At 36.3% G+C, this 26,079-nt stretch overlaps 2 protein-coding genes across 2 annotated transcripts; one reads left to right on the forward strand and one right to left on the reverse strand.

The window, feature by feature from the left end:
* Positions 1-21,955, forward strand: LOC306874095 (protein Dok-7-like). The gene is made up of 11 exons (XM_079423852.1): positions 1-80; positions 196-241; positions 1,788-2,018; positions 4,381-4,581; positions 7,891-8,010; positions 11,193-11,300; positions 13,928-14,745; positions 16,603-16,660; positions 19,850-19,918; positions 20,030-20,176; positions 20,695-21,955. The coding sequence occupies exons 1-11, from the start codon at positions 27-29 to the stop codon at positions 20,832-20,834; spliced, it is 1,992 nt and encodes a 663-aa protein (XP_079279978.1). The 5' UTR covers positions 1-26; the 3' UTR covers positions 20,835-21,955.
* LOC306874098 (alpha-2-macroglobulin receptor-associated protein-like) lies at positions 21,811-26,079 on the reverse strand. Its single transcript, XM_079423858.1, has 8 exons — positions 25,783-26,079; positions 25,523-25,667; positions 25,180-25,310; positions 24,738-24,858; positions 23,932-24,087; positions 23,766-23,848; positions 23,405-23,581; positions 21,811-23,237 (listed from the first exon to the last, which is right to left on the reverse strand). The coding sequence occupies exons 1-8, from the start codon at positions 25,936-25,938 to the stop codon at positions 23,169-23,171; spliced, it is 1,038 nt and encodes a 345-aa protein (XP_079279984.1). The 5' UTR covers positions 25,939-26,079; the 3' UTR covers positions 21,811-23,168.

Raw genomic sequence — 26,079 nt, forward strand, 5'->3', positions numbered from 1 at the left:
ACAGCTGTCGGAAACCATGACACAAGATGACGGATACGGTTGTCGTAGAGGGACAAGTCAGACTTCGAGAGGGGAAAAAGGTGGTTAAAAGCAACGCAAACTACGTTTACTGTATCTTTCCATATTATTCAAAAACTTATATTTTTGTTTGTTTGCATATACGAACGGTATTTTTGTTTGTTGTTTTGTTTCCAGTGGAAAAACAGATGGGTGATTCTTCGGAAACCTTCGCCAGTTGCAGGTAAATACGCGGAAAACGTTTTTTACACTGCTGTTTAACAATGTTGAGATGAATAAATTAATCTAAATAGGCTAGCTGTTTTGTTCCACAAACGTACTTTCAGCTTAGCAAAGACCTGACATAGCGCTGTCACGGTTGTTTTTCCCCGTGACGGTATGTGAGGTATTGGCATGACACTCTCGATGCACGTGTCACGATGTCGCAATTCACTCTGGCTCGAGCGGTTTTTACGACTAACAGGTAGGCTACAATGTAAACTTCAAAAGTATAGTACAAAAAGTTTTGTAAGTATATATCCGAGACCGTGGCTAGTCACAAGAGCTATCACTGACGTTTTCCAGTTCAAGACAAATCTGTTGTGTATGCTGGTTTCAAACTTTTAGTGAATTCTGTCCTTTAAGTTAAAATCCAACAAACCAATTCCATTATATTTTTGGTGCCATCATATCGTATGTTGAACCATGCATTTTAACATTTATTAATGCCATTTGTATAGGGAAAGCAATAATTCTATTTAAGCTCCCCAATAAAAAAACAACTTACTGTTTTGTTCTTTCATTCATTATTTAGTTTTTATAATTGTTTTGATTTTTATACTTGCGTTCAATTTAGTGTATTGTAGTGACAGGTTTTGATGTTAGAATGGAACCAACATGTTGGCCAGTTACATTTTTCCAGAATAATAGTAGAAATGTTCAAAAGCATTTTGGTAAATAGAACATTAAAGGTATGCATCTATACATTTTAAAAATAAACTTCCCTTGAGAAATATTCACAGTCTGGAGTTAAACATAACAACTATATTTGGCCTCCTCTTTGATGTTCATTAGCTTTCACGGTGCAAGTCATACACTTACATAACTTCTTTAGGTGAACTTGGCTAGCGGATAGGTCATTTTTGGATCCCTGTCGCCTGAAGCTGTCATTGTTTAACAGATTAGTCTCCAGTTGCTTTCATGGATCACTGTCTTTTGATGTGTGTTATGACAGCTGCTTGACTCCTCGCATACAGTTTTAGAAGTCTGGTGATGTAGAGGTTTGTTCTCTTGTATAGAAGTGTAAAAACAAAACATCACCACATTTTCAAAACAACCAAAAAGTGGAGACGTTTTAGAGACTATAGCTTGATGCTGTCACACATGCAACACTAGTTTATGGAAAGAGACAGTTTATATTTCATGGCTTGGTAATTGCGTCCCATGCATCTGTTATTTTGTCAATTGTAATTCCTGATGATTATGCAAATGATCACAATTGTAGTGCAACATAGTAGTGAAACTTTTTATTGCCTTAAAGAAATGGCATCTGAATGATTTTATTTGAATTGTACCATGGTACATTAATGGTATTAGATGGTACTTACACCATGGCAGTGAATAATGTACAGTAATATTTTTATGGAACTCTAAAGTGCTTTGATGATGCTGTCACAGTAAACATCGTAAAACCATGTTATTGGTATTACTACTGTAATTCTTGGCAGTTTTTGTTACTCTGAGATGCATTTCTGATGCTTTATGAATCTGTAATCTTGACTTTGTCTCAGACTGCCTGACCTTGCTGGTGTATAAGGAGCGTGGAGAGAAGAGTAAAGGACAGCGGGAGAGGAATCAGGCCACGCTGAGGGATATCTGTGGACTGGAGGCTCTTCAGGGGTTTGATGGAGTGAATTACTCTCTCTGTCTGCTCTGCCTGAGCCAGTCTGTCATGCTGGGCTTCGACAACAAAGTGTCTCTTCTGGCCTGGGATGCTCGTATCCGCTACAGCCTTGGAGAGGGTGAGAGAAGAGCGTGTGCGTGTGTTTGTGAACACTGATCAGATGAAAATGGCCATTAGTTAAAATTCTGTCATTATTTATTCATCCTTATGACGTTCCAAACCTGCATGCTGTTACTTTTATGTGGATTACAAAATTAGATTTTTTTGGGGGGAAAAATCACATCATAGCCATCCAATGACAATTCAAAGTGACTGAGGGCTGTCCCAAGAGGACAAAAATAGCACCAAAACACACACACACACACACTTATTTATTTATTTATTAGACAATTTCTACAGCACTTTTTTGAAGGAATTCCCCCTCAGTCTCACATTGTGATTTAGCTAGAAACTTGATCCCTCTTCAATAATTCTCAACCTACTTAACACTTTTCACCAGTTCAGGTGAAATTAATAATATGAAAATGTTAAAAATAATAAATAAAAAAAATTATATGAATTTGTATTTATCATCATTTTTATTATACGAGTTTTATAATTTAAATCCTCTCTTTAATCTTTACTCTTTAGTTTGTAATTTTGGTTTATTGTGTTTTCTAGCAAACATATCTAATCAGTGCATAAATAATTGTGGGTAGGTGGTGGACCATGGGAGCTAGCGTTTGATCTTGGCTAGGGCACTATGAGTCAAGATCGCTGTTGGCTCTGTTAATCCCAGACACCCTTGAAAAACACGTACAGACATACTCCTACAGCCAGACGGCTGTCTCTTTTGCTCTCACAAGTACACAAACACTCTCAAGTCGTGCCCTTTGAGAAAGCAGCTAAGTTATAATTGGGACTCTGTGATGTGTGATACTCTACAAGATCGCTTGGGTTTTTCTTGAACATGCGCTTGATAGAACACATACTAAAACAACATAAAATATGGTTTTCTAAACTCGTTTCAGATGACTTTAGGTAATTTCATATGAAAGTTTTAATTTCCATTTACGCGTCTAAAATGTTGAATGACAATGAAATAGTCTTGTTTATGACTGACGTTTCTCTCCTGTTTTCAGCTCTTGTTTAGCAGCTGTTATGCTGACAATTCTGAATGCATGTTGTGTTCGCTCTGATGCCTCCTTGATTTTCAGGTCCCATGTTTGTTTATTTGTTTTGCTTTAAGGCAATCAGAACAATGATAGATGGCGCTGATGTTTCATTCTGCTCTGTTGCTCTTATTAGTTTCCTTCTAAACTACTTGAACATACTGTTCTGTAGCAAGTTGCTCATGACTGATGCATCAGTGCCTAGCTTTGGTTGACTGTCAATAAAAATGTGAGAGCGTTTGCTGAGTTGATAAATCCTATAATTTAGGCCTAAAATATATCATATGATGATTGTGTGTATAAGGTACGCAATGGAATAGGATTTATGAGGTAAAAATTACATTAATCCCATTGCTGATGCAAGACACGCACATATGCATAATTATGCTTGCTAGGATTTTATTGATTGCTTGTCTCTATTATGATAAATTGTGGTATTTTTCCTAATGATTTTGGAGTCTGTATTCACACCTCTGTTGGTTAATCAGGCCCATAAATTATGTATTGAACTTGAAGTAAATTTACCAATAAAGTTGTGGGTGCCAAAAAAGACAAATAAATATCCAGCCTATAATAATGCACTGATGATCTATTTAGGACTTCCACAGACTGTCTGGAAATATCAGCGAAATTGTGTTTTTGATTGATTCAAATTCATCTCACGGTCTTTCAAATGTATTATCAACAAGATAATAAAGTAAAAAAAAAACGTTTTACTTTTACAAAAAGTAAAACTTGCTCGCAATTCATAATGTAGTTCGATTTGATTATGACTTGACCTCTTGAGTCAGTTATTTAAAATAATTTTATTTTAATGATTCATTGGCAGATTAAACCTGAATCAAACTTATTTTAATAACATTTTCTACTAGTGTTCATAAAAAAAAATAGAAAAGCATTAACTGGTCGAATGATCTGGGAACCTGTTCATTACTCATGCTGTAGTTTAAATGTATTTTTAATATTTTCCAATTTGATATGATGCTGTTACATCTTGGTATAAAGAAAATGTGATGAGAAGAATATCGGATTATAATTACCACATTGTAAAATATGCTTGTTTAAAAAATTCATTCATCAACTACATTTATTTAAATCATGAATTAAGAAATTTACTAAAACTGTAGAAATATATAGATTAAAAAAAACAACAACTTATGTACAATAAGTTTTTGGATTTTTAAATACAATGAACTGTGTCCTTATAGCTGACGAGATAAAATGAGGCCTTTCCAGAATGTCTCGAGAACAACTGCTTTGCTTTAATTGCAGTCAACATTCTCTAATTTTAAAGATAATAAGCTCCTCTTAAACTTGTCTCTCTTTCAGTCCACAGGTTCAACGTCAACTTCCAGCCTGGCACCAAACTAGAAAGTGGCCCTGCCTCACTGCATTTGTGCAACAACTTGCTTGTCATCGCCAGAGACCTCCCTCCAACTGTTATTGGCCAATGGAAACTGTCAGACTTAAGACGTTATGGTGCCGTTCCTAATGGATTTGTCTTTGAGGGAGGGACACGATGTGGCTATTGTAAGTTCATGTTATTGTTCCTTTGTTCATTCAGTGCTGTTCTTTTTTGTTCTTTGTTGAATTTATCATTTGTCACTTGATCTTTCTGTGATGCGAAGAGATTCTTGGACATCTCTCTTATTTTTTTTTTGGCAGAGTACTGCTTTTTATTCATTGAGAAGAATCCCTTGATGATTGAGTTGAATGTGTAGCTTGTTCTTGTACAAAGTTGTCTCTGCCTCTTTTTCACTTAGTCTTAGTGATATTCCCTGTGGTGGAAGTAGCACAGAGGTGTTTGCCAGTAGTAAATGTGAAAATCAGATAACCTCACACTCAGTCCCCTCCCCTCTCTCATTTTCTCGCTCCCCCATACTTACAGAATCAGTACACATTACTTTTGTGCACCCACACACAGATTGTGGTAATGTGTGATCTGCTTCAGTATAAGATGTTGCGTTAGCACCAGTGAAACCCACCAGCTGCCTCTCTGGCAAATCCATCTGCAGCTGTTCTGTAGCTTCAGCAGCTTTAATGCTCCATCTTATATGAAACTTCCTTACAATGACAGCCATGTCACAACAGAAAAAAGTGTGTTTTATCGCTGTTATAATCAGGGTAATTAATCTGCCACTTCTAATGGTATTCAGGGTGTTTGTTAGATGCTGTTTGAATGTGCTATGCAGGGAACTCTGGGCAGTTTTATGTGTTTAGATGGTAAGGCGGAATGTGAAAGGTCTCCTGCCAAGTGGAGGAACTTGAGGGGGCAGGGGTGCTCAAATCGGACACCAGACTCCAAACGTATTTCTCATTTCTGTAGTAGTACATTAGTGCAACATAAGTGACATCTAGTTCTGCACAAAAACTACACCTGCAGAACTTCACAAAAAGCTGTAAATTACAAAAATAATTACATGCATGTTCTTACTAATATTTCTATTATTTAAATATTAATATTGAAATTAAATAAAAAAATATTTAATTGTTTGTATATTATGCCTGAATATTTTGATTTATATATATATATATATATATGTGTGTATATATATGTGTATATGTGTATATGTATATATATATATGTGTGTATATATAATTTATATATATAAAATTTGTTTTTACTTTTTCAAATAATGTTACATATAGATAATCTAACAATATTTAAATATATTAAGAATAAACATGTAAATAAAAAAACAATAAATATTTATTTAATATTAATAATTAATTCCCATAAATCAAGATGTAAATTTTTTTTTTTTTATGTTTTAAATTAATGATGTTTGCAGATACCATACCAATTAGCCTCTGTGTAATTTACAATTTAAAAATGTTCCTTCAAAATGAGTGCAGAAAATACAAAGCAAAAGATCTGCAGATTAAAACCACTACTAACACCTTATACATTCTGAAAATGTATGGAAATCCATAAAAACAGATATGGAAAAGCATACTAAGACAGCCAAGTTCGCATTTAGATACACACAGTGAAATAATTACGTTGTCTGGAGCATGTATCTGTTAGCCAGTGCTTCACCTCATTACAGTTTGACAACCACACATAGCCACACAGAGGTCATGTCCCTCCCACTGCCATTAGTGTAATTCAGCAGTTGGTTGTTCTGGGACAGAGTGAATTAAATTGAAAATATGGCCTTGTTGCTGTTTCTAGCGTGATTCAATGTCACAGGCCACATGCGGTGACAAAACACATACTGGCAGTGCAATTAATGAGCGTGTCAGCTGTCTCGTTTGATTTCAGTGAGTGAACGTGTGTGAGTATGTTCACTGGCTTAGTTTGTCAGCAGACTCGGACAGATTGTAGATCACTGTTTTCCCTGCTGTCAGGTAGGGCATTCGTGTAATGATTTGGCTGGCATCAACAATGAAAAAAACATGTCAGTTACAGATCTAGATCTCATGACAATGCAATTCTAATTACAAGATTCTGAAAGTGTTTGAACTTAACCTGATTAGAGTTGTTGTACGTGAGCCATACATTTTGTTACACAACTTTATATATTGCATTAAAAATTCTTAAAGTGTATTAGAAAATACATGTTTAGACTATAATACTGGCTGCTTTTATGGAATACTGTGTAATATATGGCATACTATTAAAAAAATTATTTGTGAAACAATGCATTATGCAATGATAAATGTTTCAAACAGAAGTTGCATAATGTCTGTGTAAAACATTAAAACATTAAAACATTAAAAAGTCAAGAAAAGATAAAAAAAAAAAAAAAAAAAGCTGATACTTAGAATTAATTTGTAATGATGGAAATGAAAGGTTTGCATTGCGGGACAGGATTTTGCAAGATCTTTTTCCAATTTTTCATGAATGGTGTTGGTGAAAAACACTGTAGCTTAAAGCAGATTTAGGCCTTTTTATTCTCTTAAAATTTGGGTATGGAAAATAGCCACAGACATGGCCACATGCCTCACGTTTTAATAGCCTGCCAGTGTTTATGAATTATGAAACCAAGAGCTAAGGGTGTTATGGTTATTTTTATAAAGGCCTGTCACTCCTATACTGCCCACCGTCTCCACAGTGACGCTGAGGGATTTGACAGGACTATATTTACCTCCATGAAAGACTGCCTAAGTCTCTTTCCTCATCATGTCCTACAAAGAAAAACAGTCATAATCTGACTGTGGATGAATCATTAATGCATCTTGCAGCAAGTAAGGCCTTTGTTACCCCACATTGTACTTGAAGCTTCAAGGCTTTTTAATAGCTTATGTTTTTCAGAAGCATTCAGCCATGCTTTTGCCAGCACTTATTTTAGTTTGAAAGGTGTTGCAGGCTTTGTAGATGCTATTGACGCTTGAATGGAGGAGGTGTTGGCACAAAAGCAGATTTTCTTGGTACACAATCCTCCTCTTATTTCATAAATAATAAATTATGCTCAGTTAAAAGTGCAAAAATAGTTTAATTTCCTAACTTGTACTTCCATTAGTTCCACAGCACATATAAACAAAAATGATCAGTCTTCTTTAGTGATAAAACATCGCTTTAATTACCCTTTACAATAAACTTTGAATGTCTGATTTATGATGCATGAACTCAGAGTTTTTCTTGGTTCCATTGTCTTGAATTAGTCTATATAATTCATTTATTCGGAATCAGTGAAATGTGAATGTTCTCATCTGCTCAGAGGAATAGCTTGATGTTCCCCATTTGTTATAATCTTGTGGTCATTACTGAATGAACTAATCTTCGATTCAGTGCTATGGACAATTAATATCAATCTGAATTCGGTGCATTATGTCTTTTGAATAAAACAGGCTCAAGACATTAAGGAGCTATTTCTCTTCTCTCTGTCTCTATAGGGGCTGGTGTTTTCTTCCTTGCATGTGCAGAAGGAGAACAGATCAGTTTTTTGTTCGATTGCATCGTTCGTGGGATATCTCCAAGCAGGGGGCCGTTTGGACTGCGTCCAGTCCTGCCAGGTGAGTTCATATTTGTGGAGGTGTGTGATGTAAGATTTCAAAGTTGCCATGTCCTCACTGCTGGCCTCATTAGCTTGATGTGCGTGAGGTTTCAGCTGTGTGCGCATATCTGTGTCTAAGCTCTATGTATGATTGATATGTGGTGTCAAGTTTCTCTCTCTCACGTTATCTCTCCCAGAACACTCATGTTCTGCTCAGATTGACTGGACTGGTTTTATGCTCAGATTGACTACTTGCTCAGTGTTTGGAGTCCCAGAGACTCCAATTATGTATATGCAATAAAAATAATAATTTTTAAATTACCCTTTTACTAGCCAGTATATTATATATTGTATTATTGAATATCTGCCAAGCAGTAGGCATGCACTTCTCAGAAATGTGAAATTAAAATGAACTGAAGTATACTGATTCAAAACTTTATTATGTAAAAAGCATTGCATTATTTTTAAATTGGATTCCCTGACATCTCCAACACACTGTAAGTAATGTAACATTTTTAATGTGACAAGGCATTTGAAACATGTTATCAAATTGAAATTTTATTCCTAGTCAGTTCTCATATTTAAAAGTTAATTTTATGTTAAATATGTTTTTGAGTTGTTAAAATATTCCTGAGTCTCTGAGACCCCAAACAGAACCTAAGAGGTAATAAATTATTCCGAAACTGTATAATGAATTTGTGTCCCTAGTTTCAGATTTCATAATGAATTATGAAGTGTAGTACACTTACTCACTCAAATTAGTAAAATGTACTTGTATATCACTTTAAACAAACTTACATAGCAATTGCACATTTGTCCTATTATTTTATTAGGCAAATTCTGTGACTGTGTCACAGTTATCAGTAGTTATAAAGTAATATTTTTATTACTGAAAAGACAATGGAAGATTTTTACATGTAGCTGTAGCAGGATGTCATAGTAAATCATGTTCATCAAGTTTAATGAACTTCAATGAGTCTTACTTTGTAATACCAGTCGCTTTTTGAATCTAGGCACTCAATGGCTCCATCTTGACGGAGGATAATAATATCTATGTGGTGCATATCGTTTTAATGGAACCTAACATGACTTCCCGAATACGGAATTATTGTCCTGAAAATCAATGTAAGATTTACATTTAGTTTATTGATCGATTCTAGATAGATTTACCATGTAAGCATAATAGTATATTAAACCTTAATGAGTTTGACATATCATTTTATAGATCAACCCGCCACACTGGAACACAGAGAATCATTTAATTGTGCTGCTGAGCCAGTGATATTGAGCTAAAATGATACAGTCTAGCAGAAAGGTTGTGTGCTGCCATGATGTGTGTGAACAGAAACCTGTGGAGAGCTGGCACACGGTCAGCATCCTGGCCAGGATTTCTATATTGCTTTGATTCAGATTACCTCGAGAGCATTTTGAAAACATAAGGAACCGATGTCATACACCGATCGGTCTGCACATGCAAACAAAGCCAAATCCTAGATATTTTAGGCAATATAGAAATCCTGGCCAGGATACGTCCGGGAAACATGGCACGTATGGTCACCCTACTTAAAGCTTTTCTGTGGTTCATAGCTAAAATTAGCACAGCCGTAGTTAAAATGTCTTTCTGCATAGTCAGAGAGCATGTAGGATAGTTCAAACCCTACAAAGATTGATCCACGAAGCTCCAATATTATGCCCAGGGTGCTCCAGGGCTGTTCCTTGTAAAAAATGTACTGTTGCTCTGGAAAAAAGTGTGTGCTAAATGACTCCTCATTTACATAGACCCATTTACAGAGGTGATCTATGCTGTGTGGACTTATGTTTTGACAGGTGTTATTTTTTCTCCCTTCATTACATTGATGTTGTGTACCACTACCTTAAAAATATGATTATTCAAAATTGGTAGACAACACAATCATTTTCAGCACAGTTTTGATGATGATGATGAAAATAGCTTGCTTTGTAATCATGTTGAAATTTTTCCAGTATTTCTTTTCCTCAATGATTGCTGTAGGAAAGTATGTATATATAAATCAAAAGCCTTAAAGTTTGTTTACTTCGATGTTTATGACAACACATTCTTTGAATTCTCAGATTAATGTAATGCCACATTACATTAAGTTCTCATCTGTCATCCATCATACTGAGATGCCAGAGCAGTTGTTCTTGCTGTCATTAAGTGTCATTAATTAAGTGCACTTGATGGATTTTAACCTTTGACATTCAATGAAGGTTATGCAAGAGTTTGCCAATGATAAATAAGGTGTACTGGTTATTGATCGCCAAGTCACTTTTCTGTTTCAGCTTCTCACTTTATTCTGTATTCTGCAGAGGAATTTCACAGAGCAGATAAATTGTACAATGACAACCCTCTTTAAAAATGCAAAAAGAAAATGCTCTTTTAGCTTTTTATCTTCACATTCTCAGTACTGTTTTTCAGCTGCACATGCACAAAAATGAGCAGCTTATTCAAACTGTATAAGTATTTTAACACAAATATATTCTGCAGTTGCTGCTGTATAAAAGCAACTTGCAATTTTGTTTTTGCTTGTGAAATATAGATTTTTCAGTCTATTTGTTGACCATAGCATTGCTTGAATGCTTGTTGCACTGTTAGACCTTGAAATTGACTTTTCATGCTAATATGATTTCCAAAAATATCTACCACTAAACTGTGCAAAGTCTTTATGCCTCCATATCACCTTTTCTATGCTATATTCAGCAGTTCCTTTCCTCTTGTTCTGTTCCAGTTGTGTCTTTTTCGAAACCCTTTATTTATTTGTTCTCCCCTGACTGATTTATTGTCTCATTTGAGCACTTTGTGTTCAGTGTCCTGATTTATTTTATTGTGAGGGAGAATGATTACCAACCTTCTGCCATATTCAAAAGGAGGTCTCAACGCATCCCGTGTGTGAGTGTGGATACACGTGTGAGTGCTTGTGCGAGAGATTATTGCTGTGAGGCTTTGTCTGTGATGTACCAGTAGAAATTGATAAATGCGGCCAGTGGCTCCAGTAATTCTGCCAGCAGAGACAGTGATACAACAGTGATGGATTATATATGACTTAATGCTCTGAGACAAATCAGTACTGTCTGGTGCATGTTTGTGTGATCATAAGGATATATGTTGGTGCATGTGCGTATGAATGATGAATGTTCACTGTATTAGTTTAATTAAAATTTAATGAGATTCTGTTTCCATAGACCCCAGTGCTAACCCATCATCTATAGAAGACAGGATTAGCCAGGAGGCCAGTGAGCTAGAGAAACGACTCAGTATGCTGTCCATTTGTAGTCACCACAGCAGTGCAGGTAATACAAAAAAGCCATACATGAAATATACAGACATAGGAGGCTGTATTATTTTTTTTAATTTTTGAAGAATCTTTACATATTCCATACAGCAACAGTACATAATGTCGGTCAAGCTCCAAAGGGTCATAAATAGCCTTCACATAAAAGCCACTCATATGCTTTGTGTGGAAAAAAGACAGAAATTGAAGTCGTTATTCACTTCATCCTGAAGAGATTTATTTGATGATCGACTGACTTTATACTACAGTTTATTTTGAATCTGTTTAGAAATATTATTTTTGGTCACACTTTATTTTAAGGTCCAATTCTCGCATTAATTTGCTGCTTATTAATAGTTGGTAAGATAGTTGTTAAGTGTAGGTATTGGGCAGGATTAGTAAGTAAGTAAAATTTAATTTATATAGCACTTTTCAAGCTTCAAAGCACAAAGTGCTTTACACAATATAAAAACACAATCATAAAAGAAACATTTATGAAGAGCTATAAACAATGTGATAAATATATTAAGAGAGAGAAAAAAAAAAGTCACAAAATGTTATAGGCACATCTATACAAATATGTTTTCAATCGACCTTTAAAAACAGACAGACAATCAGATGATCTAATATCTGCTGGCAAACTATTCCATAGTTTTGGAGCCCTCACTGCAAATGCCCAATCTCCTTTAGTTTTCAATTTAGTTTTAAATTAAAGTTCTTGGAACTGCCAGCAATTCATTAAAAGAGGATCTAAGACATCTCCCTGTTACGTACGGTTTCAGAAGCTCAGTTAAATACAAAGGTGCCAAGCCGTTTAAGGCTTTATATGTCAATAAAATAATCTTGAAATCAATCCTAAAATAAACAGGTAAGCAATGTAAAGAAGCTAAAACAGGTGTAATATGATGATATAACTTTGTTCGTGTCAGTAGTCTAGCTGCAGCATTCTGCACTAATTGTAACCGCGATAAATTAGAATGGTTCAAAGAAGAAAACAAGGCATTGCAATAGTCAAGACGGGAAGAAATAAAAGCATGAATAAGCTTCTCTGTATCAATAAAATTTAAAAACTGTCTCACCTTAGATATATTTCTTAACTGATAAAAACAAGATTGAATCAACTTCTTGACATGAAATTCAAAGTTTAAATTAGTATCAAAATAAATACCCAAATTTCTTACCACCTGCTTATTATTAGGAAAAACCCTATTTATAGCAAGCTCAATCAGATTTTTAAATGAGCTCTGACCAATTATCACAACTTCGGTCTTTTCACTATTTAACTGCAGAAAGTTTAAAGCCATCCAATTTTTTTTTTTATCTATTAAACATGCTTGTGGAACATCAAGACCATTTAGATCCATAGAACTCAATGATAAGTATAACTGTAAATCATCTGCATAACATTAGTAATATTAATATTATGTCGTCGAATTACCGCACCTAACGGAAGCATATAAATTGAAAACAAAATTGGTCCTAACAGGGATCCCTGCGGAACTCCACATACAACTTCAGGACGTTGGGATACTTCACCCTCAACTAACACTTAAAATGTCCTATTTGACAAATAAGACACAAACCAATCCAACGCCGTCCCTGAAACCCCAGCCCATGTTTTCAACGTTTTAATTAAAATAGAATGGTCAACTGTATCAAAAGCTGCAGTCAAATCTAATAAAACTAAAACTGAACATTCCCCAGCATCCTCTGCCATCAATAAATCATTGGTCAATCGTAAAAGGGCAGTTTCAGTGCTATGGTCAGCTCTAAAACCAGACTGATATTTCTCAAAAATATTATTCTCATCAACGACCTTCAACAATTGCTTGGCCTACTGCCTTTTCTATAATTTTTTAAATAAAAGGTAGTTTAGAGATGGGTCTGTAATTATTTACAACTGCAGGATCTAGTGAGGGCTTCTTCAGGAGCGGTTGGACCGTAGCAATCTTTAACTCCTCCTGAACACATCCATAAATAAGAGAACTGTTCACTATAGACTGTAAAATAGGAACTATAGTTCCAGCCACTTCTTTAAACAGTCTTACAGGAACCACGTCATTAAAACAACTATTTTAGGGATTAAGATTATCCCTAGATTAGGGACGTAGAATATGGTCATGCATGCAGAAGATAATCATGCTATATAAGTACTAATGAACAGCTAATATGTTAATAATAGGCATGCTAATAAGCAACTAGTTAATACTGAGAATTGGTCCCTAAAGTGTTACCTTATTTTATTATATAAAAAAGATAGCGAGCACAAAGTGATACAAAAGACATGAAACTAGCCATGTTGGAACAATATGTTGGTCCAACATATTGTTCATTCAAAAATACTTGACCACAGAATGCAGCGATTGGCCAACCAGAATAAAGTTTTCCAGAAAAGTTTAGTCTGTCTCGCAGATCAAATGGCTTTAAAAGACTTTACAGACATTCTAAAATGCAGTGCAAAGATTCTTCAAAAAATTCTCCTTTGTGTTCCACCAAAAGTCACCAAACAAACATCATTGTATAAATCAAATCGTAATTGTTTGTTTTTGTCAACACCTTATTGAAATTAATGTACAATGCTAACAAGAAGCCAGTTTCCAGACAATCATTTGTTGATCCCATTCTCTCTTTGTCATAATTGGTCAGCCTCCACCTTCAGTTATGGCGCCTCCTTGGCAGGAGATGATCGGAGCATCTCCAGCTCCTCCTCTGAGGCCAGCCATTCTGATAACAGCCTGGGCAGTCGCCTGGCGATATGGCCTGAGCCGGCCAGACACCCCACCCCCATCGAACCATCGTCATCATCATCATCATCCCTTTTAGGGGTTGCGGGATCTAAGAGTACAGCCTGTTCTGTCAGCACGTCCAGTGACGAGCGTCTGTATGGAGCAATGATGGGAGGGCTCCGTCCCCCATCCAAGCCTCCTCACCCCAGAGGCCTTCAAGAAGCGGGACGCCAGAGCTCAACAGACAGCGGTATTGCCACCGGAAGCCACTCTTCATATTCTGGAAGCTTCTCCTCCTACACTGGCAGTATGGATATTGGGCATGGAGAGACTGATGAGTTTGGATCCTTAACAAGCCTCCCTCAAAACCCCAATTCAAACTCTATCTCCCTTATCAACACTCCAGTACGGACGATTCCACTAATTCCTGAGCACAAACCGTGTGTGTGTCCACTCAGAGAGGCTGCACAAATGTATCAGGTTCCCACTCCACCTCTGCAGCATTACGACATCCCCCGCAGGCTCCTACAACAACAGGAGCAGTTTTTGACTGCTGCAAGCCAGGGACAGAGGCCTGAATGTGGAGCTCTGGGACCTAAGGGTGTCCCTGCAGATGCCACCCCCAAACAAACTGTCCCACAGAGATCCAACTGGGGTGGTGAAGGAGCAGCGCCCCCTGAAGATTCCATTACACTGCAATTACAGCCTGCCATCTGTCCTGACTGTGGGGGAGGAAAGGTAACAAGATTTGTTTTCTTGTTGATTTTCTGTTTTTTTGTGAGCGGTTCCACATTTTTCAGCTGATTTCAGTGGAACACCATACTAAAATTTTCTTTTAAGAGCATCTGTATTACTTAAGGAAACCCCCACAGAATCAACTGCATGAAACAGAACAGCGTAGTCCGATTTCAGAAAGAATCACTCAAATGAACCGATTCTTTTTACTGAATCAGAAAACATACAGCGCAACCAGTGTAGGTTGATCCCAGAATGAATGACTCTAAAAAGTCAGCTTTTTTTTAGTTAAACAAGTTTAAATCAGTGTAGTTACTGACTGGTTCTTAATATGAGCACAGACACATTGTCAGGTTTTTTTTTTAAATGTTTTTGAAAGATATGCCCACCAATGCTGCAGTGCTTATTTAATCATAAGTATAATACCCGTTGTATTATAAATAACATACCATATGATATAATAACATTGTGATTTTTTTTGCAATTTAAAATAATTGTTTTCTATTTTAAAATATTTTAAAATGTCATTTATTTCTGTGTTGGAAAAGCTGACTTTTCAGCAATCATTAGTCTTTAGTGTCACATGATCCTTAAAAAATTATTACAATATGCTAATTTAGTGCTCAAGACACATTTCTTATTATCAACGTTAAAAACAGTTGTGCTGATTATTTAAGATTTTTGAGGATACCGTGATACATTTGATTTTTTCAGGATTCTTTGATGATTTGAAAGTTCAGAAGAAAAGCATTTATTTGAAATAGAAATCTTTTGTAATATTTATAAATGCAACTTTTTATCAATATAATGCCTCCTTGCTGAATAAAAATTTCTGGCATGAGACATTTGAACAACAGTATGTTACCACATTTTGTTTAATTTCATATATAAAGACAGTTATAGGATTGCATTAATGTCACTTCTTAAATGATCTTTATAAATAACCTGTTAGCCTCCATATGCCTATGGAAACCTAGTGAACGTGGAAGAGATTACACAGCAAACATTGCAAATCAGTGAAGCTTATAACTCCCAAACAAATGTGCTTTGATTAAACTGGATAACTGCTCAGCTATTTCTGAGTCTAAATGCATCTTTTGTCAAAGTTTGCGGACAAACTGTTCTCTAGATTTTAACTAAAAACTTTACCAACAAAATCAGGCTTCTGCAACAGATCAGGGCAGTGTTGATCGAGCATCAGTTTTTCTTTATGCACTCCCTAATCACAGAATTCAGCGTTCCAGCACAAATCCAAAGACTGTTCCAGCCGTCTGTGTCTCTGGATCATGATCAGCCATCATGTTGATGCATCAGTGGGGAGGCACAACCAGTTTGCAGAATTAATTTAAATGTGTTTGTCCTCTCGCCACACGTTCCAAGTTGATCTGAGAATGCAATAAAAAACCTATTAAAACAACCTGCTTTGACCAAACATCCTACAGTTTTTCTATTCAGGGCAATCAATATTTCACACTGAAAAACATTTCACTCTCAGCACTGTAGCTTAAAGCATTCAATACTTTTTTTGTACGATAGTCGTCAATTTTCAGTTGCTCATTGTGGCCAGAAGCACATCTTCACCAACACCCAGTACAAGCCTGTAGTCAGTCAATGCTAGTTGTAAAATTATATTTATAGAAGTAACAACAGCAACAGCTAAAGCGGTAAGAAATATGGTCCGATAATATATTTCCACAATTGTTTAGTTGACAATTGACAGTGATTTTTGAAATATTTTGGTGATGTACAACAGCAGAAGAAGCAGAAATAGCTGGTTTAGTCAATTAAAAAAAAAAAAACATCATTAAACAAGTCTGCTGCTGCTTTGGGATTTCTGAATCACTCCTGCGTTTCTTGTAGGTGGAGGAGAGGAGCAGGTGTGAGATGAGAAGCAGTTCTGAGGAGCAAAAGTCTGACGGTGAGCATCATACAGTTTTAAAGGGCCTCATTTATAAAGTGTGCTTACGCTCAAATTTGATCTTAGAGTGTGTGTGTGCGCTTAAATCCACGCCAATGCTCATATCCTCCTAACTACCAGCTATGGAGTTTTGTCCTCTGTAGAGACCTTACATGTCACAATTTTGTCTAGATGTCCTGTACAGAGCACATTCAGGGCTTTTCAGAGATACCAAATGATTGGATGTTTCACCATGACCACTCCCTCTCCTTGGTCTTCAAAAAAGGGGCGACATTAATTTAGTGATCAAATTTAACACTCTTATGGAAATATGATAATATTTTGTATTGATCATTTAAATCTGATTAATTTTCTATTTGTTTGTCATAAATAAACATCTCCGGAAAATGTTATGGGGTTTAAAATCAAAATATGACTTTCTGTTATGAAATAGGACATTGATTTCATACATGTCCGGACACCAAGACTGGTATGAAATCAATGTCCTGTTTCATAACAGAAAGTCATATTTTGATATATCTTTCACCAGGACTTAAAGCATGTTTATTACACATTTTGGGAAGAAATTATATAACAATATTCCTATGAAATATTAGACATTATTAGGAAAATCTTGCCAATTATTACTTCCATTATTGCACTTATTTTTTCAGTCTACATTGCCCCAAAAACACATCAATATGCAAATTAGATACATTGTGTATAATGGGAAAACCCATTTATTGGGTTTTACACACATTTTGCATAAAGAAAAATGGTTTTTAAAAATATCTTTCATAACATAGTTGAGAATCATCTTTATATAAAGTTTGGTATAAAAATAAAAATTGATTTGTGATTAAACAAAAATACCACTGTTTTTGACTTTTCATGTCCATTCATGTCTTTTTATTTTTTTAAAGCAATACTTTTTAAAGTCCTGATGTCCTCTACAGAGGACATAGCATAACATATGGATAAAATATCATTTTCGAAAACTATATTTAAATTTTGTTTTCTTATGCTCCAAACAATGTAATGACATGGAAAAAAATACTAAATTACTAAAATACTAAAACACAAATTTTTTTCCTGGTAGCCAGGAGGATATTTGTAAAAACTGCCTTTGACGTGGAAAAGTGCTTAGCATCACGTCAGGTCTGAGCAGACGTACACACTTTTTCTTGTCGGAGTACTGCAGGTTTTTGGAAATGTAAGCTGTTCTTGCTGCTCGCCGTTCTAAATGAAAGGATTTGCATGATGACTGGTGATCTTTTATATGTTAATGGAATTAATTAAGTCACATTTTTGCCAAAGTATGTTATAGACTTTTCATTAAGACCCTAAAGAATCATATCAACTTGTGGAAAATGGGCATCCGATGACCCCTTTAAAAGGGTATTCTATAGTCTTTGGTTGTGCTGCGTGCAAGTTGAAGATCATTTGCGATTCATATATGTCACATCTGAAAGAGAGGCGTATGTGTGTTTTCTGTGCGTAAATTCATTCTATGAATCACACATACGCATATTTGAGAGATGATCGAAAGATCAAATTTAGGATGGTTTCTGCGCAACGTTTTACAAATGAAGCCCCTGGTTTTGAAATGATAATGATGGTAAAGGCCTCTGAGGACACTGTCCTTCAGTCAGGTAATGATACTTGTATGTTATTTCAGAATCAGAATCAAAATTAGCTTTATTAGCCAAGTATGTTTACACATACGAGGAATTTATTATAGTGACAGAAGCTCCACAATGCAGCAGAAAGACAGCAACAGGACAGGACACAGATAATAAAATAATAATATACAATTATACAAATAGGCAATGTACAAAATAGCAAAAACACAATATATAATATGGACAATTATGTGTGTACAGGTCTGATATGTGCAAATTTGAAATGGAAAAAAAAATAAGTATGTGGTGAATTAGTAATGTATATTAGAGTTGTGTGTTCCACGTTTAGTGTGAAGTGTTCATGAGATGGATTGCCTGAGGGAAGAAACTGTTCCTATGTCTGGCCGTTCTGGTGTACAGAGCTCTGTAGCGTCGACCAGACGGTAACATTTCAAAGAGGGAGTGTGCTGGATGCGAGGGGTCCAGAGTGATTTTGCCAGCCCTTTTGCTCACTCTGGATAAGTACAGTTCTTGGAGAGTGGGGAGGGTTGTACCAATGATTCGCTCAGCAGTCCAGACTACCCTCTGTAGTCTTCTGAGGTCAGATTTGGTAGCTGAGCTGAACCAGACAGTTATTGAAGAGCAGAGGACGGATTCAATGATGACGGAGTAGAACTGTTTCAGCAGCTCCTGTGGCAGGTTGAACTTCCTCTGCTGGGCCTTTTTCACAATGGACTCAACGTGATTGTCCCACTTCAGGTCCTGAAAGATGGTGCTGCCCAGGAATCTGAACGACTCCACTGTTGTTACAGTGCTGTTCGTGATGGTGAGTGGGGGGAGAGCAGGGGGGTTTCTCCTTAAGTCCACAATCATCTCCACAGTTTTGAGCGTGTTAAGCTCCAGGTTGTTGAGACCGCACCAGACGGCCAGCTCTTTAACTTCCTGTTTGTAAGCAGACTCGTCACCGTCCTGGATGAGGCCGATCAGTGTGGTGTCTGCAAACTTCAGGAGCTTGACAGAGGGGTCTTTAGATGTGCAGTCGTTGGTGTAGAGGGAGAAGAGCAGTGGGGAGAGTACGCAGCCCTGAGGAGCTCCAGTGCTGATGGTGCGGGTGTTGAATGAGAATTTTCCCAGCCTCACTAGCTGCTGCCTATCTGTCAGGAAGCTGGTGATCCACTGACAGACGGCGGTGGGGACGGAGAGCTGAGTCAGTTTATTCTGAAGGGTGTCCGGGATGATGGTGTTAAAAGCGGAGCTGAAGTCTATTTCAACAGGAAGTGCATCATGCCTTTCTCATCCCTAAGTACATAAAGCTTTCAACCAGACCTCCACGTCTGTATTGACTGTTAAAGTGATTATAGTCTCGACTATAGTATCGACATGTTATAGCTAAACATAGTAACCAAGAGGAGAAATTGTGATGCTTTGTTATCACTGGATATCTTATGTTTGTGTGTGCAATATGCCAAGTCAGATCGGTTTCTGCTGATTAACAATTTAATGATTTCTGAAGCCCAGTGTGTTTTGATTCTAAATGAATGGCTTGTGATTCATTCTTGTTTTTTGTCCTTCTCAACTGATACAAAAGGCAATTATCAGCAGATGGCATTTATGACTGATGCATCCAGGTGGCCACAGTTTAGAGCTGGAGAATATGGTAATTGAGATGCCCCTCTTATACAGTATATCGCCATCTGATCACTGCATTTCTTTCGCTTTGTTTCATTGGTAACGCTGCATGAATTGGGTTTGTGCTCTGGTCTTGCAGGAGAGGCAGGTCTGACAGTTATTGACAAACTTCAAGGTGATTCTGTTAACTATGTGAATATCCCCATCAGTCCCACATCTAAACGCCAGCTGCACTATATGGAGTTAGATCTGCAGGACCGTCCAGAGTCAAGCCACACTGTCAGAGGTACGCTGTATTTCTCTCATATACACTACACATATTTGATCATGGCTCCAACCTTAAAAAACCGCTATACGTGTGCACCAAAACGGCCTTTATTTGATCAAAAATGCAGTAAAAACAGTGATATTGTGAAATATTACAATTAGAAGTAATTATCAAAGTTAAAAACAGTTAAAAACAATATTATTTTTTCTTTGAAAACTGATTCCTTTTTCCCCCAAAGCTTTTTAATGCATAAAAACAGCAATTATTTGAAATAGATATATTTTTTGCAACAATGTATTGCCTAAATTTTAACTAATGTATGCATCCTTGTGAATACAATAAAATGACATAAAATGAATTTCTCTCAGTTTAAAAATGAACAGTAATTTAAACTATTAGTATCTATAGTTTTGTCTACTATTGGCTTGAAAACAAATTACTATCCAGCTGAGATTATTCTAAAATATTTAAAGGGTATTGCACATAAATAAACAAAGTTTTTAATTACATGGGTTTGTGTGTGTGTTTATGAACAGCGGCCGGCTCCAGCACTAAATACGCCCACATTGACATCACTGCGACTGAGACAGCACAGAGGGTGGGAGCCCAGCATGCACAGGGCCGAGAGGAGAGACTACAGGAACTAGAACAGAAGAGGAGAGGAACACTCACCTGAAAATATAATGAAGTGGAGTCAAAACGTCTGAGACCACATTAAAAATATCGATTTTTTTTTTCCCCTTTTAAACCAGGTTTGTGCATTTTAAAAAATGTTAGATTAAAATGTTTATATATTTAATATAACATTTTAAGATAGTGTCATGTCACTTAGGTCACTTTTGTGAATTGTGAGCACATTTTTGAAAACAACTTTTAATAATTTTCTTGCATCAAACATTTGATGATGCATGTTTTGTGCTTCAGTTGGAGTTCATGCAACTCAAATGCCATTTGTCATTTTAAAGCAACAAAGAGATAGCAAATGTTAATAGATTCTTATATACCTTTTTTTTTCTTTTCAATTCAACTTTTAACTCCAATTGTTATGCTGAAAAAATGTTTGTTAGAGAAATGTATATTAGAATAATCTTAGGTAGTGGTCTTTCAGACGTTGAGACTCCACTGTATATCAGTGGTTCTCAACATAGGGTCCAAGGTCCACTATGGGGGCCTCAGTGTGACTTTTAGTTAATATAATAGAAAGATCTAACTCTAAATTAAAATAGGAAAATAATACATACAACCAAGATATAAACTGAAAAATATTGGAGGGCCTTTGAAAATTGGGTTGGACTTTGTTGGGCTTTCAGTTGAGAACTGCTGCTGCACAGTGTATGTTAAAAAGATAGTTCACACAAAAAAGCCATCAAGCCATCCTAGGTTCTTCTTTTAGATGAATACAATCAGAGTTAAATTGAATGTCTTGGCTCTTCCAAGCTTTATAATGGCAGTGAATGGGGCTTCCAGATTTTAAAGCCCAAAAAACGGCTTGAGGGTGAGTAAATCATAAGGAAATTTTTGGGTGAACTATCCCTTTGTGTATTGCTGCAATATATATATTATGTACTACTTTGTGTACGAATGTACTATTTTCCATGGTTAAAATTCATGTGGAATTAAAAGGTTGTAATTGCAACAATGCAACAACTGTTGACTGTAAATATAAACTTTAATCGGTGACCAATTTTGTTCTGTACATTTACACATTGAAATCTTTCATAAATGTTTTTTTTCTTCAAATATTTTCTGAAATTTCTATGTTGACTATAGCAGTAGTAATAAAAATGATACATCAGTGACTAGCGTTGCTCGTCTTTAAATGCTTGATGAAATTGTCTACAGCTCAGCATAGCGACCATTTGACATCATAGAAAACACAAGGCTTTGGAAATTTGTTTTATTATGAAAAGTGTAACATGAAATGAGCAGAATGTGGACTTGTGCAAAAGCGATCCTATTATTTGTGGAGATTACATTCGTGATAATTCATTTCAATGCTGGATTACAGTATTTTTTACAAATGAGGATTTTAAATCACAAACTAGTTAGTAATAACAGTAGAATTAAAAGATAATTAGTGCAGTTTATATTAGAATTTTTATGGCAAATCTCAAACGTCTAACTGATGTAACCGTTTAAACAGGATGTTGATTCAAGTCTACCTTGGGACAACACTGTCAATCATGGTGATGGGTTTTGTATCCAATGATATTTAGAGATTCAGTCAATATCATAGTTGACTCAAGGTCTGCCTTGCCAAATCCGGCTATTTAAGTGCCTGAGCTTGGCTTTATTTTTTTGGCTTTCTCCATTACACTCCAGCTTTTTTAGCCTTTTTCACTGAAGCACACCATTTTCCTGAATCTGTCAGTTTGTGCTATTATCCTAATATAAATCACGCCTGTACAGGGTACAGTTGTTCATGAATGGGTATTATTCAGTTTAAATCTTAGGATGTTCAGGACTGGGGTTTAAGGAAGAACCAGGAGAATTACTGAAATGGAAGCTTTAACGGTTTATACTGAGAACCCTAGTGCGCTTCTTTTTTAATGTGTAAAGTTATTTTCTGTGCTCATGTTGTGGAGGAATATTGAATTCTTTTGCACCCACATTTGTGGGATGCTACACATATTTGATTGTGAATGTTGATTAGCAGCTTTTATTAAACAATTGAACCACAAAAAAAAAAATTGTCAAAATTTAGTTTTTGCATGTGTGCTATGTGAACAACATGCATCAGTGTTTTGGCAAAATCAGCTTTTAGCCATTTGCTGCACAAACATAAAACAGGAAATAACCAACAAAAAGAGAACTCATCACTGCACAGTACCGTTTAAAAAAATGATCATGTAGTCTAGCTTCCCAATGGAAATGTTAAATTCATGTACAATATGCCCTACCTTTATAACCCTGGCCCATCTGTGTTGGATAACATTTCGGAATACAGCATGTGAGACCTCTGAACAATTATAGCGAACAGTAGTGCTGTCATAGTGACAAAAAATGGTATTCAGAGTTCATTGTGTTGCAATCCATTTCGGGAAATCTTATTAGTCAAGTCCTGCAAGTGTTTCTTCATCTAAAGAAAAAAAGAAAACAAAAAGTGACCGTGTTATTACAGATTCTAAAATTCGCTCCATGACACATCTTTTCTTAATGACTATGTTAAAAGAGATTATATTTGCATGATATGCCTGAAAAAAATCCACAAAGTACAAAAACCAAAAAAAAAGTTTGCAGTTCTACCTTGTATCCCATTTCTCGTGCTTTCTCAGCAAGTGTGTTGTATTTCTCTTTGTTTCTCATTATGTGATCTTTGTCTCCTAGGGCCTCCACATGCTTCAGTTTCTGATGAGACAGTTCCAGCTGCTCCTGATAGTGCTGGTGCTTCTCCACCTTTGTTTCAAAGTGTCCAAGTTCCTCCTAAATGAGAGCAGAAAAAAATAAATAAAAAAATATGAGACTTCAGAAGTTTTGAAAATAATCCCTATACCAATGTAAAGCCTATGCATATTAAAATGAAACTGAAATGCAGTATTTAGCAGTAACCTTAGCTGTGCAGTAATAATCTGAATGGTTTTCATGTTACGACATAAGCGAAGCTTACTTTAAGAGAGTCAAGTTCATCTTCACTGAGATTAGATCTTTTTGCCATCTCCCAAAGTTCTATGACTCGTGGCTCCTTAAATTCTGCCACAGACAACGAGAGCATAAGAAAGTCATGAGGCAATTAATTTATGAAACATGAATTCAACCTTAGCAAAGGTCCCCACCACTGTCAGCACTGTAACCCTCATGGGTGATCTTGCGAAGTCGTTCAAAGCCTTGGTTCAGGTCCCTCATCCTCTGCTTCAGATCTGAGTGTTTCTGATGAAGAACATGTTCCTTTGTGTCACCCTCCAGAGGACTGATTACGTTCTTATGTATCTCTGATGGAAAGAACAGTGCAAGAGACATTTATTCAGCAGGTTCTGAAATTTTAAGAAAAATATGGTGAGAATCTGCTCAGGAGATTATAATTTAAACAGCCCCATTATTAAACTTCCCAAAAGCATCGATAGCCAAGTATGGTCTAAGGTTCCATTATTACCAACATAGGTGTAAGAAGGAACCCACAATGAATTAAACTTTGAAGCAAAATGACAGGGAAGAAAAAAACACTGAATTAGTCCTTCGATGTCATGCTCGTTACAGCAACATCTCAGAAACAACAATAACTTGATATTAATTACGTTCTCAGATCAATTAATTTGCAGTTATTCCTTCACCACTTGCATTTTGACATCATTAATGTGAGTCCTTTATTGTTAAACCAATGTTATTTAAACAACAAAGGTGTGACCATGCTACTATGGGAAACAGATGTGATTAGTTAGCTCCAATAAAACATCATACTACAGTATATAATTAACCTGAAAACCTTGGAAGTTCTCATTGTGTTCATCAACACTGGCAAAAAAAACTTATTAGAAATAGTCTTGCCTCATATAGCCTTTCAGGGATCTTGTATATTCTTAGAACGTCATACTATTACAGATCGTACATGACATCTTGGCACTAAACACGATCGAACTCTAACCTTCTGTCCGGCTGACAGTGTCCATGACAATGTTGTACTCATTGATTCGGTCTTTGTGGTGCTGGAATTCTCTCTGCAAGGTCTGGAGCTCCTCGTCAGAGAACTTTCCCGAAGTCTTGGCCTGAGGATCAAAGGTCGAAGAGAACATTTAAGCAAAGTTGGTAAATGAGTGAACAAGTCTGTAAACCTGCAAATGAGTTACACATTCACACTCTAGTACAGGGGTGCCCAACCCTGTTCCTGGCGATCGACTGTCCTGCAAAGTTTAGCTCCAACTCTAATCAAACACACCTGCCTTTAATTTTCACGCGATCCTGAAGACCTTAATTAGTTGCTTCAGGTTTGTTTGATTAGAATTGGAGCTGAACTTTGCAGGACAGTCGATCGCCAGGAACAGGGTTGGGTACCCCTGCTATAGTAGTTGTTTCGTCCCATCATTTACCTTGTTCCACAGCTTGTCCAGCCTTGGGTCATCAAATGTGTCTCCCTCTTTAACATCATGATCTTTCAGTCTGTTGCTGTCCAGTGTCCGGGTGTCTTTTTTCCCATCCATTCCATACTTTGCTAAAATAACTTTACAAACAAACAAAAAGTTATTATATGAAAGATGCAATCATTTTAGTTACCAGTTTGCTTCATATAATAAATAAATAGCATTTTCTCTTTAATATGTCCTATCCCAACCAGTAGCAATAGGAAATGTCAACAAATGAAAGAAAACAGTTTGTCAAGCTTTTTCACGAGTTCTTTGAATATCATATCCTACAAAAACAGTCAAATCCTACTATTAAAATTGCGTCTGAGCTTGGCTTCTCTCTCTCCATCCTCATCCATCCCTTCTGCTTTCAGTTTTTTCCACTGAAGCTCATCTTTCTCTTGGATCTTCAAGTCACTGTGCAGTTCTGAGAGTCGCACCGGTGCAAGCTGCATCTGAAGCAGAGATTCACACAATGATAAAAGGACAAGCAGAATATCCCATAACACTGGCTATAATTATTGTATATTTATAATATATTGTATACATTTAATCTTTCACATGACTTACTCTTATCGCCTTTTCCCAAACCTGATTTAGTTTGGCAATCCTGAATTCCACCTGATTGTTGTTTTTATCAGATGCCTTTTCTTCATTGATTTCTTTTGAGTACTTCCCCGCCATTGCTCCGACAAAAAACAAAGAAACCAAAATTAGAATCTGCATTTTCCTTTTGACACACAAGAAGCGAATTAGTTGCAAAAGGTATGAAAGTGTGTAATGTTTTCTTGAGCATCAGCAGTGCTATTCAGGAAGCGCTACGAGAATCATATGGCGTTCACATGCCTGAACGTCCAGCTGTGCATT

Source organism: Barbus barbus, assembly GCF_936440315.1.
Source record: "Barbus barbus genome assembly, chromosome: 8".
Taxonomy (NCBI): Eukaryota; Metazoa; Chordata; class Actinopteri; order Cypriniformes; family Cyprinidae; genus Barbus; species Barbus barbus.